Source organism: Phocoena phocoena, chromosome 15 (genome assembly GCF_963924675.1).
Source record: "Phocoena phocoena chromosome 15, mPhoPho1.1, whole genome shotgun sequence".
In the NCBI taxonomy this organism is placed as follows: domain Eukaryota; kingdom Metazoa; phylum Chordata; class Mammalia; order Artiodactyla; family Phocoenidae; genus Phocoena; species Phocoena phocoena.
Genome location: NC_089233.1, coordinates 74,052,105 through 74,071,365, shown reverse-complemented (window position 1 = coordinate 74,071,365; position 19,261 = coordinate 74,052,105). Strand labels below are relative to the sequence as shown.

At 45.8% G+C, this 19,261-nt stretch overlaps 1 protein-coding gene across 3 annotated transcripts in view; it reads right to left on the bottom strand.

Annotated features, from left to right (window-relative positions):
* EYA2 (EYA transcriptional coactivator and phosphatase 2) overlaps positions 1-19,261 on the bottom strand; it is a 174,535-nt gene that overhangs the window by 24,797 nt on the left and 130,477 nt on the right. For all 3 annotated transcript variants that reach the window (XM_065892972.1, XM_065892974.1, XM_065892973.1), the window contains exon 9: positions 11,833-11,922. In XM_065892972.1, the coding sequence (XP_065749044.1) occupies positions 11,833-11,922 (90 nt within the window). The remainder of the gene's footprint in view (positions 1-11,832; positions 11,923-19,261) is intronic.

The window sequence follows — 19,261 nt, the reverse complement described above, 5'->3', positions numbered from 1 at the left end:
GAAGTCCGTGTAATAAACTTTTAATTTTAGAATAGTTTTAGATTTACAGAAAAATTGTGAATACAGTAGAGTCTTCCTATGTGTCCCACACCCAGTTTCTTTTATTGTTAACATCTTATATTCAAATAGTATATCTGTCACAACTAATAAATATCACTATATTATTATTAACTGATGTCAATTCTTTATTCAGTCTTTCTACTGCCATCTTTTTTCTCTTTCAGGATCCCATCTGGGGTACCACATTACATTTTGTCATCTTGTCTCTTTAGGTTCTTCTGGGTTGTGATAGTTTCTCAGACTTTCCTTGGTTTTAGTGACAGTTTAAAGGCGTACTCGTCAGGTATTTTGCAGAATGTCTCAACTGGGATTTGTCTGATGTTTTTCTCATGGTTAGACTGGAGTTATGGGTTTTGGTGAGGAAGATCACAGAGGTAAAAGTGCCGCTCTCATCACATCACATCAAGGGTACATACTATCAACATTATATCACTGTTGATGTTGACCTTGATCACCTGGCTCAGGTAGTGTTCCCTCAGGCTTCTCTACTTAAAGTTACTCTCCCCCCACCTTTCCATAGTACACTCTTTGGAAGGAAGAAACTATGCAAAGCTCAGTAAAGGGCAGAGTATCTACATAAATTATTTTGAATTTTTCTGTATGGGAGATTTGTCTGTTCTCCCCCACTTATTTATTCAATCATTTATCTGTGTCAGTATGGACTCATGGGTACTTATTTTATATTTTGGGTTGAATACTATGTTATTTGTTTTAGTACTCAAAGTGTTCCAGCTCTGGCCACTGGGAACCCTTCCAGTCAGCACTTGTGTCCCTTTGACATACCCCATCATCATGGGTTTTTTTGAGCACTTCTTTAGTTTTTGGTACTATAAGATGCTCCTTGTTTATCATGTAACTTCTCTGTCCCAGCCCTAGAATCAGTCACTTCTCCAAGGAGCCCTGGTTCCTTTCACTGGAAAACGGTGTTTTGAAGCCAAGACCTGGATGCTGGATGTGCTAGTTGCTGCAGGAGTGTCATTGCTTCTGGGCCCTCTTGGGCAACAGACCAAGGTCTCCAGGATTTAAAAAAAATATTTATTTGGTTGGTTGTGCCGGGTCTTAGTTGCAGCAGGCAGACTCCTTAGTTGTGGTAGGCTCCTTAGCTGTGGCTCGCGGGCTCCTTAGCTGTGGCCTGCCGGCTCCTTAGTTGCGGCATGCGTGTGGGATCTAGTTCCCTGGCCAGGGATCGAACCCAGGCCCCCTGCATTGGGAGCGTGGAGTCTTAACCACCGTGCCACCAGGGAAGTCCTGGATTTTTAAAAAATTATGAAATATGGGTAATGCATCCACTTGCAGGTGTGTAATGAGGCACGTGGCTGGCCTAATAAATGAGACCGATTATAGTCCAGACCACTCCTTTCACCAGTGTGGAAACTGAAGCTCGGACAGGGCCAAGTGGAACTTACATAAAGGGTCACAGGGCCTGGGTGAAGGTATCTGTGGATTGCAGGAGCGTCCCATCTTTCATCGGCGATGACAGTGATTTATCCTTTTGTCGTGTGCTCGAAGTCCAGATTTAGTTTCAAGGTCACATTAGTCTCCTGAAATGCATGAGACAGCATCCCACCTTTTCTTTGCTCTGCTGTGTGTGCAGGATTGGATTTATTTATCCTTTCCTTGAATGTCTGGTGGAACTCTTGTTTAAAACAAGCTGGACCTGCTGCCTTTGTTAGAGCTGTACACCTTTAACTACGATTTCAACTTCTCATGGTCACTGGTTTACTTATTTAAAACATTTCCCCTTGGGTTAATTTTGATAATTTACATCTTTCTGAGAAGGGTCAACTTCATCCAGGTTTACAAGTTCATTGGAACAATACTGCTCATGGCATTCTCATAACTAAATAGGTCCCCTGAACCTATGACGATGTCCACGCTTTCATTCGGGTTGTTGGTTACTGATCTCTTCTTCTCCTTTTTTTTTCTTGTTCATGCTTGCCAAAGGCTTTCTACCTTAATGATCTTTTCAATGACCAGTTCTTATTAATTTTCCTGGTTTTCTAATAAATGTAATTTAAGGCTGTCTGGATCAGCCTTTGCCTGCGCCCCATAGTTTTTGTTTTTTTTTTTTGCGGTACGTTGGCCTCTCACTGTCGTGGCCTCTCCCGTTGCGGAGCACAGGCTCCGGACGCGCAGGCTCAGTGGCCATGCCTCACAGGCCCAGCCGCTCCGCGGCATGTGGGATCTTCCCGGACCGGGGCACGAACCCGTGTCCCCTGCATCAGCAGGCGGACTCTCAACCACTGCGCCACCAGGGAAGCCCTAAGCACCCCATAGGTTTTGATCCTTAGTATTCTCACCCTTGCTTGTTTCTGAACAGTAAGCCTGGTGACAAATACCCATCAAAATCCGTTCTGATTTATGCTGGTGACAGCCGGGGTTTTCCCAACCTGCTCTGCTGTGGTCTGATCCCATTACTTTTTGTCCTTGGCTGCCTGGAGACACGAATACAGAAAGGAAATTGTTGACAAATTTGCTTTAGAAAAATGACTCTCATCCAAGCCCAGATGGACTCCCTGCCCACTCCTTCTCCTTCAAGGCAGGTATATTTTAAAAGTGAGAGTGCTTAATGCTGCCTCTAGACTAGTCAGAGAGGGGCCTGCTCCCTGGGAGGGAAACCTGGGCTGTCTTTCTCGTGTTGTTTAAATGTTTAACTTATCTGAAGAGCACTAAACAGGCTGTGGCCTGTGTTGCATTAATGGTCAGTTGGGCAGGACGTCTTGGAGAGCAGCTCAGCGCTGACAAGGTGAAATATTATTCTCCCTGACAGCTCCTGCAGAACCGTAAATCAGACGTTCAGCAATCAGGCCCAGGTGTCAGGCAGGCAGCCACGGCCTGCCCAGATTCCAGCCACTTCTGAGTCCCTCCAGCATGATCCTTCCCAAAGCTCTGGCAGCATCTTGAAACGCTCCCCCTCCAGCCCACCCTCCAGCCTGGCCACGCCTGATTCGGGCCAGGGATACCTTCTGTCAAAACCTTTAGGTTGATCTTGTTTCTTATGAAGGCCTCTTTTCTTCCATCCACTCTGTGGACCCGTATTCCTTCTCCAATTCACTGTTCATCTCAAAACTGTATCTTTGGGACTTCCCTGGTGGCGCAGTGGTTAAGAATCCACCTGCCAATGCAGGGGACACGGGTTCCATCCCTGGTCTGGGAAGATCCCACATGCCGCAGAGCAACTAAGCCTGTGCGCCACAACTACTGAGGCTGTGCTCTAGGGCCCGCAAGCCACAACTACTGCACCTGCGCGCCTAGAGCCCATGCTCCACCGCAATGAGAAGCCCGCACACTGCAACGAAGAGTAGCCCCCGCTCGGGGCAACTAGAGAAAGCCCACGCACAGCAACTAAGACCCAACGCAGTGAAAAATAAATTAATAATTGTATCTTCCGTGAAAGATAAACGTCCCAGCCTAGAAGTCAGCTTGGCCTGGGATCAGATCTCCATTCTACTCTTACTAGCTCTGTGACCCTTGAAAAATGACCTCCCTGGGCTTCACTCTTCATATGTAAAACAGAGATTAAAAAAAAAAAATCTCCCTTTCCATGGTACTTGTGAGATTTCAGTGAGAAAATGCACGTGTGATGCTTGGCACAGGGTAAGAGCTCAATACATGTCAGCCCTGGGCAAGTTAACCTCTCCGTGCCTCAGTTTTCCCATCTCTGAAATGGGGATACGTAACAGCATCTACCTCCTGTGACTGTTGGAAAGGTTAAATGAAGGCATGCAGGTGAGCCCTTCGGGCACTGCCTGGCACACAGCGAGCTCTCAGGACATGTCAGCTGTCGCTGTGATTGGGTTTATTATTCTCACCTGTGCCCCCCCACTCGGCTCCAACCTCAGTCCACATCCTTCTTTCTAGAAATGCATTCAGATCCTTTGTTTATTGCTTTGTTCCCCTTGCAGGGGGGAAGAGAAGGTGCCGTAGTTGTTTAGTGTGGTTTAGGTTGCTGTTACTTGTGACTTTTGTTTTGCATATACGATGTGAAGATGACATGATTCACAGAGGAGTTTTTCATCTTTGTCTTCTTCGTTTACACTGGGAATTTCTCCTCCTCTTGCTGTCAGTCCTTGCTCATCTTCCTCCAGGCTTCCTGGCTGCACCAATCCTCCCTGCTCTCCTTTTCCCTTTGAACCCACTGTCTACAGCACTGTAGAGTCTAGATTTCCTGTTGGGAATCTTCTTTCTCTCAGCCAGATGGCAATCGTTCTCCTGGGGGAGGCAGCACGGCACAGTGGATAAGTGCAAGGGCCCTGGAGCCAGGCTGCCTGGGTCTGAATACTGCCACTGCCAACTGTGTGACTTTGGGCTGTTCGCTTAACCTCTCTGTGCCTCAGTTTCTTCATTTTTAAAATGGGTGTTATGGACTGAGTGTTTGTGTCCTCCCCAAATTCATATGTGGAAGCACAAACACCCAGGTGGCTGTATTTGGAGAGGGGGCCTCTAAGGAAGTAATTAAGGTTACGTGAGGTCATAAAGGTGGTGCCCTGATCTGATAGGATTAGTGTCCTAATAAAAAGAGACAGCAGAGGTGGCTAGCACATGCTTTTTCTCTCCCTTTCTCTCTCCCTCTCCTTGTACACACACTGAGGAAAGGCCATGTGGAGACACAGTGAGAAGGTGGCCTCTACAAGCCGGGAAGAGAGCTCTCACCAGAAACCACATTTGCCAGCCCCTTAATCTGGGACTTCTAGCCTCTAGAATGGTAAGAAAATTAATTTCTGTTGTGTTAAGCCATACAGTCTGTGATGTTTTGTTATGGGAGCCTGAGCAGGCTGAGATAATAGGGATAACAATAGTGAAGATTAAACAAGTTAATGCATGTAAACCGCACAAAACAGTGCCTGGTACCTAGTAAGTACTCAGTAAACGTCCGCTGCAATTACTGTTACTATTCTTCTTCTTATATTCTTTTGCGGTACGCGGGCCTCTCACTGTTGTGGCCTCTCCTGTTGCGGAGCACAGGCTCTGGACGCGCAGGTTCAGCGGCCATGGCTCACGGCCCAGCCGCTCCGCAGCATGTGGGATCTTCCTTGACCGGGGCACGAACCCGTGTCCCCTGCATCGGCAGGCGGACTCTCAACCTCTGCGCCACCAGGGAAGCCCTACTATTATTATTATTATTATTATCATCACCATCTTAACTGAAAATGTAGGTCATGTCTTACAAACTTAGGGTTCCAGAGCTTCACTGTCTCATAGAACTTTCTACAATGTGTACAATGAAGTAAATGTTCTAATATGATAGCCATCAGCCACATGTGGCTAATTACGTCAAAATTATTTAAAATTAAATACAATTAAAAATTCAATGCCTCGGTCACACTAGCCATATTTCAAGTGCTCAATAACCACATGTGGCCAGTGGTTACTGTATTGGACAGTGCAGAATAGAACACAGACATCCCTAGGGCTCTAGAGCATTGGCTTTCAAGTGGTTTTGACTGGGACCTTCCGTAAGAGACACATTTTCTATCACACAGAGATTTAAATTACTGAAACATAACTGATAACACAGACAATTTCTCAAACAATATTCACCACTACTATCTGTGATGCACCCTACATACCCCTTTCAATCAACTTTCCTTTTTAAACATTTAAAACCATACCTTCTAATTATTAGGGAAACGTAAACTACAATGAGGGATCACCTCACACTGGTCAGAGTGGCCATCATTAAAGAGTCTACAAAAAAACAAATGCTGGAGAGGGTGTGGAGAAAAGGGAGCCCTCCTACGCTGTTGGTGGGAATGTAAATTGGTGCAGCCATGATGGAGAACAGTATGGAGGTTCCTTAAAAAACTAAAAATTGAGCTGCCATATGATCCAGCAATCCCACTCCTGAGCATGTATCGGAGAAAACTCTTAATTTGAAAAGACACATGCACCCCAATGTTCACTGCAGCTCTATTTACAACAGCCAAGACATGGAAGCAACCTAAGTGTCCATCAACAGATGAATGGATAAAGAAGATGTGGCACATGTATACAATGGAATACTACTCAGCCATCAAAAAGGATGAAATAATGACATGGTGCAGCAACATGGGTGGACCTAGAGGTGATCACAGTAAGTGAAGTAAGTCAGACACAGAAAGACAAATGCCACATGACGTCACTTATACGTGGAATCCAAAGTATGACACAAATGAACTTATTGACAAAAGAGAAACAGACTCACAGACATACTGACAGAAAACAAACATGTAGTCACCAAAGGGAAACGGGGGGATAAATTAGGAGTTTGGGATTAACAGATACACACCACTATATATAAATCAAACAACAAGGATTTATGTGTAGCACAGGGAACTATATTCAATATCCTGTAATAAACCATAATGGAAAAGAATATGCAAAAATATATCTGTATAACTGAGTCACTTCGCTGTACACCAGAAACTAACACAACATTGTGAATCAACTATACTCCGATAAAACAAACAAAAAATAAAACCTCAGTTTCATCCTCAGCAATATCACCTACGAAATCACTGGCAAAATGTGCTAGTCATTCCCCCCAAAACACTAATAAGGTAAAAACTGTAAGTTTAACAACAAAAAAAATTTTTTTCAAGTAAAAGCAAGTTACATGAAGCCTGCATTGTGCTGTACGCTAGGTGATCCGTAAATACGGTACAGCTGACTACTCTCAAGGGCTTGGCGCAGCGTTTCTCAACGGGGTGCCCCTGGCGTTTTGCGGGGAATGATTCCTCGTTGTACAAGGCTGTACAAAGTACTGGGTTACGTGGCACCCCTGGCCCCGACTGCTAGGAGCCGACAGTTCTTCCCCTTCGTGTGATAACCCACACTTCCCTCCCATTTCCAAGCTCACCCTCCCCCACTTGATAATGAGGTTGCAGACATCGAGAGCCTGCGCTCTGAGAACGAGGGAAGACGGGAAAGCGAGGACGGGGCTGTCCCTCGCCTGAATCTGCCCTGCTTTCCCCCCACTCACCTCTTCACGCAGGGGCCACGAGGATGGATGGCATCGCCTCCCCCGCTGCACACTGAGCCCCGAAATCAAACCCAAGAGGACTGCGCTCCCGGGCACCTCCACTCAGCCGGGTCCGGCCTGGCTTTGGCAGTGGCACATGCGCAGTTCAGTGAGCCCGAGGCCGCTTTCATGAGCTCCCAAGCGGCAGGTGTGTGAATTTCAATCAAACCTCCCCCCTTGCTCCACAGCCCTGCTGACATTTCAGATGAGAATCCTCTGCCCTAGATTTTACTGCAAGAAGTAGCTCTCGCACAAAGGCAAGTTGGCCGGGTAATTGTCAATACTTATGCCCAAACTCCAGCAACCTGCTGTCATTTAGGGCCAGGTTGCTCACCACTGTCATGATCTTTGCCCTATCTCTGCACTACATGTATTGTTACTGAATTCTGGTAAAATCGGGGATTGGGCACCCTAGTTACCTTTTCTAGCTCATCATACAATAAACATATAATGATTTAAATTAATCAATTTGCCCCTGTACCATGTAAACCCCCCCTTGCACAGTCCCAGTGGCACATGCAGCCCTCTGGTGGGGAGGCCCATCTCTTGGGCATGTACCGTGTGCCAGGCTCTCGGCTGACTGCTTCCGTGTATCTCCCATCATCCTGACGACCCTGGAAGTTAGGGGCTTTTCTTCTACCCATTTAACAGATGAGGAAACTGAGGTTCAAAGGAGGTGGAGTGACTTGCACAGGTCACACAGCCAGGAGATGGTGGAGCCAGGACTCAAAGGCAGACTGAACTGACTAGCAGACACTTGCAGTAAACTCTGGACACGCATCCCTAAAGTCCTGAGATACAGCTGAACTTGGCAACTACTTTGTCTCTGACCAGTCCTCCTCATGGAATCCCTGCCCCACGAGCACTTTCACCTTTCAGTCCGGGAACGATCTAATGCAAACACCTGCTTCCACCATTGCCCCCTTTGGTCTGTTCTCCACCCGGCAGCCAGAGGGAGCCTCTGAGCGGTGAGTCAGGTCATGTTGCTCCCCTGCTCTAAATCCTCCAATAGCTTCTGGTCACTGTTAGAATGTCACCCAGAGCCTTATGATGGCCCAGAGGCCCCACGTGATCTGTCTCCCCTCCCCCAAAATGCCCTCCACTGTCCTTCCTGCTCTTTTGCTCTAGCTGCACTGGGCTCTCCTTCCTGTTCGTGGAACTTGCCAACTCTGACCATGCCCCAGGGCCTCTGCACTGCTGTTCTCTCTGTCTGGCACACTCTCTGCCTAGATGCCCACGTGGTCCTCTCCCTTACCTCCTTCAGGTCTCTGCTCCAGTGTCACAGAAGCCTTACCTGGTTTTACCAAGGAAAACAGTCCCTGTGACCATCTCCTCCGGCTCTGCTGGCCTCTCTTTGGAGCACTTTATCTGACATTTTATATTCAATTGTTTATGGTCTGCTTCCCCAACTGGAAGGTCAATGCCTCCAGGGTGGGGGAATCTTGCTGTGTTTTATTTTCGTTTTTTTTTTGCCACTGAATCCAGAGCACTTAGAGCAGGGCCTGGTGAATGATAAACTCTCCATAAATTGCTGTTGCTTGTGGGAGCTGATCTCCTTATTTAGAGATGGCACTGCAGGCTCAGAGCAGAAGGGGATCTGACTTCGTTCCCTAAACCCCATCATCTGACCATCCATGCAGGAGCCAGGCTCCAGCCCCGAAGGACCTCCCTGGGGAGCTCCACCGGGCTGCCCTTCAGATTTTGACGGGGGCTCCCTGCACCAGCAAGCAATATGTTTTCACTTGTGTCTTAACTTCTGCATCGTATAACATGGTTTCAATTCTGCTGAGGTGCCCTCGGGGCTTCTGGCACTGGGGACATTTTGGAAAAAAATGTAGAGAATAAAAACAAACTGGCTTCCCTGAGTAGCTACAGCTGGTAATTAAGATCCTTTTCCAAGAGGTGCGACTTTGACTTTGGGGTCAGCGCAGAACAGCAGAGGGGGCAAGGTTCTGAAGACATGGGCTTGAACACACGCCAGTCCAAAAAATACCTGGCTCTGAGCCTCAGGTTCAACAAGATGGACAAAGTGCTTACTATGTGTCTACCACTGTCACTGCCTGAGAGCTTCAAACTCGCGTATCTGTCTGTCGATTTGGTATTTCACTGGGGTGTCCCAGACACCTCCGACCTCATGTGCCCACAGCAGAAGGATGGATTCTCCCGTCTTCCCTGTGTTGCCCACCACAGAGAACAGCACCATCACCCAGGTCAGGCCAAGCCCAGGAGCCCCTCTGGGCTCCTCTCTCCTCTCATCCCCCACATCCAACCCGTCAGCAAGGCCTCTCAGCTTTCCTGCCATTCTCCCGGAGCCCACGTCTTCTTCCCATCTTGATCCAACCCGTTTTTCATCTTTTGCTTGGAAGTATCTCTTTGCTGGTCCCCCTGTCTCTACCTTTCCCATCCTACTGCCTAATCTCCATGCAGCAACCAGAGTGGTCATTTTAAAACATTAATCAGGTCACGTGGCTCTTCCCATTTCATGCTCCCTCGCCCCATGGTTGTCCAACTCTGATGTCTATGGCTCGTGTCTGGCTCATGCCTCCCTCTCCAGACTCATCCCTCCCAGCCACCCCCTTGCTTTCACTCACTCACTGCACTCACCTGTCCTTCTTGCCGATCCTTGATGATGTCACACTAGTTCTCACCTCAGGGCCTTTGCACCTGCTGATCCCACCTCCCTTGGTCTCCACCTGGCTGGTTCCTGTCATCATTCAGGCCTTGGCTCAAGCGCCACGTCCTCGAGATGCCTTCCCTGACCCCCTCGAGAATGCTGTTCCCCTACCCTACTCCCTCACCCCCAACACTCACTCTCACATCTGATTGTTTTATTTTCTTCACGTCCTTTTCACTACCGCAAAGCATGCTTGTTTATGGATTTGTTTGGTTGTTTACTGCCTGGTCCCTGGGGATTTAGGGTGAATCAGACAGACGTCCCTCCTCGCACAAAAGTGACATTCTAAGCAGGAGACAGGGAAAAACTACATCTACCCTGGACTTTTCAGATACAAGGGCCAATAATTTCCATTTTTTGCTAAAGCAAGTTGGGTTTTACTATGTGTAATCAGCTGAGTCTTTACTATATTAGGCTCCATAATACTTGCTGAATTCAATTGCCATGTTTTTTTTTTAATTTAAAAATTTAACTTTAAGTTCTCTCTTTTTTCCCCCCAAGACATAAGAGGACTTTGTAAAGGGAGCTTGCACATTGCTTTTGGCTAAAGAGATAGTTTTGGGCCTTGATGCTACTGGCATTCTCCACTGCTCCAAAGCTTTCTTTCTCAGCAAGTTTTTTTTTTTTTTTAATATTTAGTTATTTATTTAGGCTGTGCTGGGCCTTAGTTGCAGCATGCAGACTCTTGGTTGCCACATGCATGCAGGATCTAGTTCCCTGACTAGGGATTGAACCCCGGCCCCCTGCATTGGGAGCATGGAGTCTTACCCACTGGACCACCACGGAAGTCCCCTTCCTCAGCAAGTTTCTATCTCAATCCTCTCTTTGAAAAAGATGTTGGGCAGAGAGCATCAATCTCATTTCACAGATGGGAGGACTGAGGCCCAAACGGCTTGCTGAGACTGGACGGAACACAAGATCGATCATTTCAGCAAGGATTTTCCTTTCTGGAACTCTAGGACTGCAGACTGGGAAGGAAACCCTGTATCCTTTCCTGACGATAAATGAGTAATGCTCTCAGTTGGCCAGGACAGATTTGCAATTTATAGCCTTCATATTACTACTTCACAGTTGAGTACCCAGGGATTTTCCAGATTCTAAGAAAAAAATATTCCTACTAGGATAAATAGAATTGTTCTTTTACATGCAGTTTTATTTTAGGTTGCCTTTATTTTTCAATCTGTTAAACCAATAACGAGAATATAATTTACAAAGCTAGAAGATTCCCACATTAATCCTCTTATCAACCAAGAAAACCTTCCTCACCTTGGAGAAAGCTGCTTGCTCTTTCATTAGGGGTAAGTAGTGCACTGCATTTCCCTCCTTGCTTTGTCTACCGGGAAGCTCAGAGAGACTCAACTTCACTGCTGTAGTTAGCCTGAGCCAGACTTTTTCTGGTACAATGCCTCACCCTTATTCATTACATGGCTTTCAATTCCTTTGTTTTGCTTTAGTAGCTCTATTTTAAATATGTTTTCTATTTGAAATTCTTCCCCAATCTTTCTGACACAGGCTGGGTATAAACAAACGAATTAAATTTATTTCTGAAGCTGCTCTCCCCCTTTTTCCTATCTCCCTTGCTACTTGCTTAGGGGCACAGGAGCAGATACTTTAAATCTGCGTGGCCCCACCGCTCACTTTCTCTCTCTCTTTGTAAAACATGTTTTCAGGAGAATGCAAATTGTTTTTAAAAGCTTCCATCCTGGCCCACTGCTAATTATTCCTGACCCAGGAGGATCTGTACTAATTTGCCTTAATAAACTTTATTAAATAGCAAATTTCAGGAGGAAGAAACTACGCAGCCTTGATTGGATTAGTAAAACTGCCAGTGGACATCACCACTAGAGCAGAGAGAAAAGCCCATTAACCATGGAGAGGGAAGGTGGGGAGAGAATCCGGTCAAGTGTGTTTCCAATAAGCCATGGCTGGCCACAGTTTTGTGCTTTCTTCGGGGTTGTGAGCAAAAGTTTCTAGCCTCCAAACGAAAAAGGAAAAAAAAAAAGGAAAAAGAAAAGGCAGTGTCTCTGCCCCCAAACAAGATGCAGGTGATTAAATACAGCAACTATGGGATGAAATGAGCAATCAAGCAATTCCAAACCTCCAGGTCATTGAAGAACAGATGTGTATCTGCGAGGTTGAAGATCATTTCTTCCATCATGAGGCCGACGCGCACGGACGCCGTGGTGTCCTGTTAGGAAGAACCAGAGAAAAGCGCAAGTAAGTGGAGTCACTGTCGTCTCAGCCTCCTCTCCTCCCGGCCCACCCCTGAATGGCAGATCCGGTCTGTCCTCATCTGCGCGGCTAGCACACGGCCTAAGGTGTGTCTCCGGGTGGGGTCGGGGTGATAATGTTGCACAGCTTCTGAGATTTCACTTCTACTTTCTCATCATTTCTATTTACCCTCGTCAGTGTTTAAATCTCCCCCCACAAATATGCCCCTGGAATGGCAACTGTGTTCAGTGTTGCAAGAACCAGAAACGGCTGTAGGAAAGGAGAGCCTCTTGGAGAATGTGTGTTTCCAGGGAGGCCTGAGTGATTTCAGGGAAAGCAGTATAAACTATGTATAAACTACTGGGAGAGCTGGGATGTTGGTTCTCTCCTTACAACGATCGCTCTATGGCTATAGCCCTCCTCCTCCGGCTATTTAAAAAAGTACTCTTATCTAACAAGAGAGGATTAACTACGAAAACAAACATATAAACAAAACCCACTGTAGGGGACTTCCCTGATGGTGCAGTGGTTGAGAATCTGCCTGCCAGTGTAGGGGACCCGGGTTCGATCCCTGGTCCAGGAAGATTCCACATGTCGCAGAGCAACCAAGCCCGTGTGTCACAACTACTGAGCCTGCGGGCCACAACTACTGAGCCCTTGCGCCACAACTACTGAAGCCCATGTGCCTAGAGCCCGGGCTCCGCAACAAGAGAAGCCACCGTAATCAGAAGCCCACACACTGCATCGAAGAGTAGCCCCCGCTCTCTGCAACTAGAGAAAGCCTGTGCACAGCAATGAAGACCCAATGCAGCCAAACCAAACCAAAGAAACCCACTAGTACATCCATACCCGGGAAAACGAGGCAGCCATTAAAAAAATGGAGTAATGCTAGAACTCATGACATGAAAGAAGCATCCAGAAAAGTAGTATTAAGGAACAAAGGCAAGCTGTATCACAGTATAGTGTGTAAAACACAGTGTACAATAAAAGGGTCCATTCTCTCTCTGTCTCTGTCTCCTCTTTTCTATACACATAGCATGTAGACTGCATTACTCTTTACCCATATTTGGGGTCCCATCCTGAAACGCTTCTCCCTGTAGGAAGATGATATACACCAGGGGCTGGCAAACTACGGCCTGAGGGCCAGATCTGGCCTGCTGCCTGTTTTTGAATGGCTCACGAGCTAAGAGTGATTTTTACATTTTTGGACAGTGTATTGTCTACGGTTGCTTTTGTGCTTTGCAGGCAGAGGTAAGTAGCTGTGACAGATCCTTACAGATCCTAAAATACTATCTGGCCCCCCGCAGAAGAAGGCTGCTGGCCCCTGATATAGATGCTCCCTGTTGAGATGTGACCATAGGACTTGCTTTGGCCAATGAAATGTGAGCAGAAGTTATGTTTTGCTTCTGCTTGGAAGCTTTAAGAGCTAGTGCATGGTTCACCATGCTCTCTTCCCACTTCACAAGGCTAAATGTTCCAGATAAAAGCTACTCGGTTAGCTTGGGTTCCAGAGTAAAGATGATGAGAGTCAGAGCTGCAACAGACCACAATGGACACGTACTACAAATAAGAAGTAGATGAGATTGTAAAGCGACTGTACTCCAGTTAAAAAAGAAAGAAGCAGATGAGATTTGGGGGATGTTTTTTACTGCGGCATAACCTCACCTATTCCAACTGATACACGTGGAGGATATGGAGCATATGGCACACAGTGGTTCTCAACCCGGGCTCTACACTGTGAGGATCTGAGGAGCATTTAAAAATCCTGATGCTCAGGCCATACCCCTGATCAATACAATCAGAATGGCTAAGGGTGGGATCCAGGCACCAGAAAGCTTTACAGAGCTCCCCACTTGATTTCAATGTGCAGTTGAGGTTAAGAACCACTGGTCTCGGAAAACAGACAGCTAGCGGGAAGCAGCCGCATGGCACAGGGCGATCAGCTCGGTGCTTTGTGACCGCCTGGAGGGGTGGGATAGGGAGGGTGGGAGGGAGGGAGACGCAAGAGGGAGGAGATATGGGAACATATGTACATGTATAGCTGATTCACTTTGTTATAAAGCAGAAACTAACACACCATTGTAAAGCAATTATACTCCACTAAAGATGTTTAAAAAAAAAGGACCACTGGTCTAAAAGGAGGGACAACACTTAGTAATATTCCTGGTTGATGCCTATTAAGTGATTTCTCTGTGCCACTCTCTAAGTATTAACTCATTTAATCCCCACAACACTCTCTCAGGTGGGCACTAGTACCTTCCTATTTCATAGATGAGAACACTGAGGCTCACCGAGTAACCTGCTCAAGGCCACACAGCCAGCAAGTGCTGGGATTTGAAGCCAGGTCATCTGCTTCCAGCAGCACTGCTTCAGAGGAGGCGCTGGAGGGGCCAGGATTGGGAGAGGAGTAAAGGGGGCCTTGACCTATCACTCCATACACCTCTTTTCCCCGCTGAATTTTTTTACTGGGAGGCTGCATTACTTCTATTATAAAAATAAATAATGAATGACATAAACCCTTCTTGACCCTTAAAAAAAAAAAAAAAAAAAGGAAAAAACCCGTAGCTGGTGATCTCAGCTTCACACACACAACTGTGAAGAATCAAGCCCAGGAACGCAGCCATTAGGTGAAACATCTCATTAGGGCCCCAATAGCCAAGGCTTAGCACTCCAGATCCTGGCTGGAAGTCGCAGGGTAGAGCGCTCCATGAATAACGAAGAGAAAAAGGGGAAAACAAACTTTTCAGGGCCAAGCAGGGAATCGTTGTGTGACCTGGCAAAAGGGTTTGGGGGTGTTTCCACACATTACTCATACCCAAACCATTTCACCTCTGCAGGATTGCACATTCTTTCTTGGCGAGGCTGTTTGTATACCTAACCACCTGTGCCCAGCCCTCCATGTACTAGACAGGAAGCAAGAAGAAGGGGCCAGGGCTTCCCTGGTGGCGCAGTGGTTGGGAGTCCGCCTGCCGACGCGGGGTACGCGGGTTTGTGCCCCGGTGTGGGAGGATCCCACGTGCCGCGGAGCGGCTGGACCCGTGAGCCATGGCCGCTGAGCCTGCGCGTCCGGAGCCTGTGCTCTGCAACGGGAGAGGCCGCAACAGTGAGAGAGGCCCGCGTACCGCAAAAAAAACAAAAAAACAAAAAAGAAGGGGCCATCCAGACTTATCCTCTGAAAGGATTTATTCAGAAAAATGTCAGGTCCCATGCCAGCACACAACAGGAAAAGTAATTATTGTAGACAAAACGGCTTACCTATGACAAGTATTTGCATAGTTAGAAGAAGCCAAATCCTCTCTATCGATAAAGCTGAAACTATGACTTACTGATATTGGGAGGATGTGAAGAGAAAGTCTGCATGTGTGTGATAAAGGCAAGGGTGAGAAAAGAGAGCTAAAGTCTTATCTTCCAGTTTGGGAAGCCAGAGACCATGCCTAAAACAGAAAAACAAAAAAATCAAGATGTGGTCACAGAAGCAGGTTACTTAGAAATTTGGAGGTGACCCAAAGAATCAGCAAGAGTTGAAAGTTGTTGCCTCTGCGAAGAGAGGGTGGGGGTGGGTGGAAAGTCGCTGGGGACTGCTATTTTTCGTAATACTTTCCTTTGGAGAACTCTATGGATTTTAAACTCTATGCATAGATTTCTTGGATTAAAAGAAAACTAAATTAAAAATAAAAGGAAACATACTCAAGTAATATTACCCTACAGTAAATATTAAACTGGAAAAAGACCCATACATGTGAACAAGGGACATGTAAAAAGATGTTCATTACAGAACTGTCTGTAAATAGCAAAAGTTCGGAAACAATTTAGCTGTCCAGCCAAAGGAAATTAGAGAAATAAAATGTAGAATATTCATACAATGGAAAACTAAACTCAATGGAAAGAAATGAACCAGACCTCCATGTATTACCAAGGATGCCTCAAAAAAAAAAAAAAATTGAGTGAAAGCAAGTTTTCTGGAAGTTATATACTGCATGTTATTACCATTTATTAGAAACATATACAATGTTACTACATATTTTCCATGGGCACTTATATATTTGTAAATATCTGCAAGGATATACCCAGAGTCAGAACAGCAATTATGTGCAGAAAGCAGAGAGGAGGAGACAGAGGAATTAGAGGTGATGATCAAAGTGAACTTTAGTATTATCCAGTATATTCTAAACGTTTTTTAAAGAGAAGGGATTCAAACATTTCTTGTATAATTAAAAATTGAAACAAAAACTTAAAGACACCCAAAAGTTTCTGAGGAGAAGCTTGAGAATACCCAACTATTCCCTAAGCATTCTCTGATTTCAGCTTTTCCTAGAATCTGCTTGCATGCTGCCTATTAGATTGTTTTGAACTATGTAGGGGGGACCTCTTTTCAAGACACTTGATAAAAACTAGTTGTGCTGGGGTGGAAAAGTCTGGAATAGCCCATGAAAAGCACAACTGTCCCAGGGGTTAAGTAACACGAAGTGTTACTCTGGGCCAGACCACTCTATCCAAGGAGAAAATGTTTTTTTCAGGGTTGTGAAGACTGAGAAAAAAAGAAAAAAAAAAATAGTGGAGGCTCAGCATTAATTAATGTGAAAGACAGCTGGAGTGAGGACAGGATGACAGACATGGGTTTCATCTCATGCTGCCCGCTGAACGCGCCCCTAATATGCTCTATAAACACACCGCCCTGGTCTGTTGGCTTGTTACCCCGTGCAGCTTGGAGCGGGAGGACGCCCTATCTGACCCAGCACACCTCCCAGTCAAAGAAAGCCTAAAATATGGGAGCCTTCATGCCGTGTCCTTCAGCTAATAAAAGGCTACAGGCTAACGCTGCAGGGAGGATTAAATGAGGTAGCACACGTGTAACCCCCGAACCCAGGGCCCAGTATGCAGCAGGCACTCCCCAAGAGTTGGCTATTATCAAAATCCCCCAGTCCACTTCCTCACCCCCTTAAACAAAGAACCTGCTTCTGTAAACCCAGCAGGAACACCCCAAATCAGATGGTACTTTATTAAAGATGTACTTTATGAAAGTACCATCTCACATGAAAACCATTTTCTTAATCATTACATACTCTTTGGATTAAAAAAAAGATCAGTGGTTAATTTCCTAAACAAGCAACAGCAGAAACAGATTGTGCTTAAAAAAACAATCCATTTAAACCAGAATGGAGAACTGAGAAAAGGGGAGTTTTTCCAAAACAGGCTTCAATTTGTAACTTGTCTGTTGAAAGGACTGTGCTGGGAGCTGGTGGGGTTCGGGTGGATGGAATGTCATCTTTGTCTGACTCAAGAGTTTGTGGGTGGCTCTCTCCCCGTGAAGGTACAAATCAGAATAAGGCACGGCAGATTTTTTCAATGTGCTCTAATGTTCTACGGATTTGTCAGGGTTCAGTTTTGATGATGGCGAGGTGGGCTATGCACGCACTCATTTAGGAGGTTGATGAGGATGCTCTGAGCGTTGGAACCCGCCCCCCCCCCCCCCCGCCCCGCCCAAGACAGATGCTGTAGACCTGGATGCAGCTCTGTAACCTAATTATCACGCATTCTTGGTGAGGTTCTCTTAATTAGAGGAGGATGGTGAGGACATTCACCATATGGGCTGCTCTGAGATCTGCCTTGTAGATCAATAAGTTATTTTGTGACGTATGGCTGTATTTCCTGGATGGAGGGGAGAGGGCAAGTCTTTCCTAAAACGAAATTAATCTGATGTCAAACAAACCTGAATGAAGAAAACGGGATGTGGATTCCTGGAGGTTTCACATCTGAATCAACTTTTGCATTAATTTAGATGATGGCAACTGTTTTCTGTCAAGTGTCTCCATCACTCCCCAATACACAAGCTCTCCAATTTAAGCCATATTCTTAAGAGGGCTACTTCCCCATCCCTGCGGATTAGGAAGCAACCATTTTCATTTCAAAAGGAGTCCACGTTTTCAACCGAAAAGTTGTTTTTAATGAATCACAACTCTATTTGTCCAATAAAGAATTTCCTTTGCTGAATTTTCCAAGTTTTCTCTTTTAAGCACATAACGCTTTTCTAGCAGATGGTTTAATTCATCATTTAATTCTACCATGTTTAATCCAGAGGTGACAACCCTTTGAACAGAAGAAAGGCTCACCCAAAATTCATCTTGAAATCAACTTATATGACTGTGGTCTTTTGTTTTTTTTTCACAGCTGGTTGGATAATAATAACAGCCAATCTTCATTGAGCGCTTTGCAGTAAGTTAACAGTGTGGGCTCTGAGCCAGACTGCTTATGTTCAAGTCCAATTCCACCTCTTACCAACTAGATGACCTTGTACAAGTTACTTAATGTCCATGTGCCCCAGTTACTCATCTGTAAAATGGGGTTACTTAACTCATAGGGTTGTTACAAAGATTAAATGAGCTTTTCAAAGTCTAGGTTATAAACCTGTTAGTGAACATTTACTTTAAATGTCCAGCATTAAAAAAGAAAAAAAGAATAGAAAAAAATACAAGAGAATCCAGGGGTCAGTAAACTGCCTGTTTTTGTAAATAAAGTTTTATTGGAACACAGCCATGCCTGTTTGTTCACTTAATGTTTATGGCTGCTTTTGTGCTACAATGGCAGAGTTGATGGCTGCTACAGAGCCTAGCCTAAAGCCTAAAATATTTATCATACTTTCACAGAAAAAGTTTGCCAATCTCTAGAATAGATGACAAAATATCAGAGTACATCATATGCAGTAATGATGAACTTCTATTTTTGTTGGAATGTGTGTGTGTGTGTAAGGGTGGGGGGATGCTGGAATTCAGGTCTGATCTGACTCCAGACTCCATTATCCTCTGGTTATGCCATGATGCTTCTTTGCTCTGAGGAAGTGCCTGACTTTGTGGCTCAGCCACGTGACTGGAAAGAAGAGGTGCGTTGCCCCCTGGAATATCTAGATGCAGTAGCTTCTATAGTACCTGGTGGTCTCCACTTGAGCTGGTTTCCTCTGGGGATCCCTGCTGTGAAGATCTGGAGGCTGTCTGTGCAGGCGAGGGTTAACTCAGCAGGCCTGGGTTACTACTCAAACGCTGCATATTCCTAAGAAAGGTCTGACTTCAAGACTGGTCCTTGGCTGGCTCCTGGTGGATGAGCTCTGAGCCCTTGGGTCAAGCAGTACCAGTTGATCAGATAGTTTATGCTAACAATGTGATTTATGGTGACTGCCTGCTTTTGTTTGAGGGGCTGGAGTCTGCCATGCAGATGCTGCATGCCTGTATCACTGACCCAATAAGACCCTGGAAACCAAGGCTCAGGTGAGCTTCCCTGGTTGGCAACACTTGGCACGAACTATCACACCTCAGTGCCGGGAG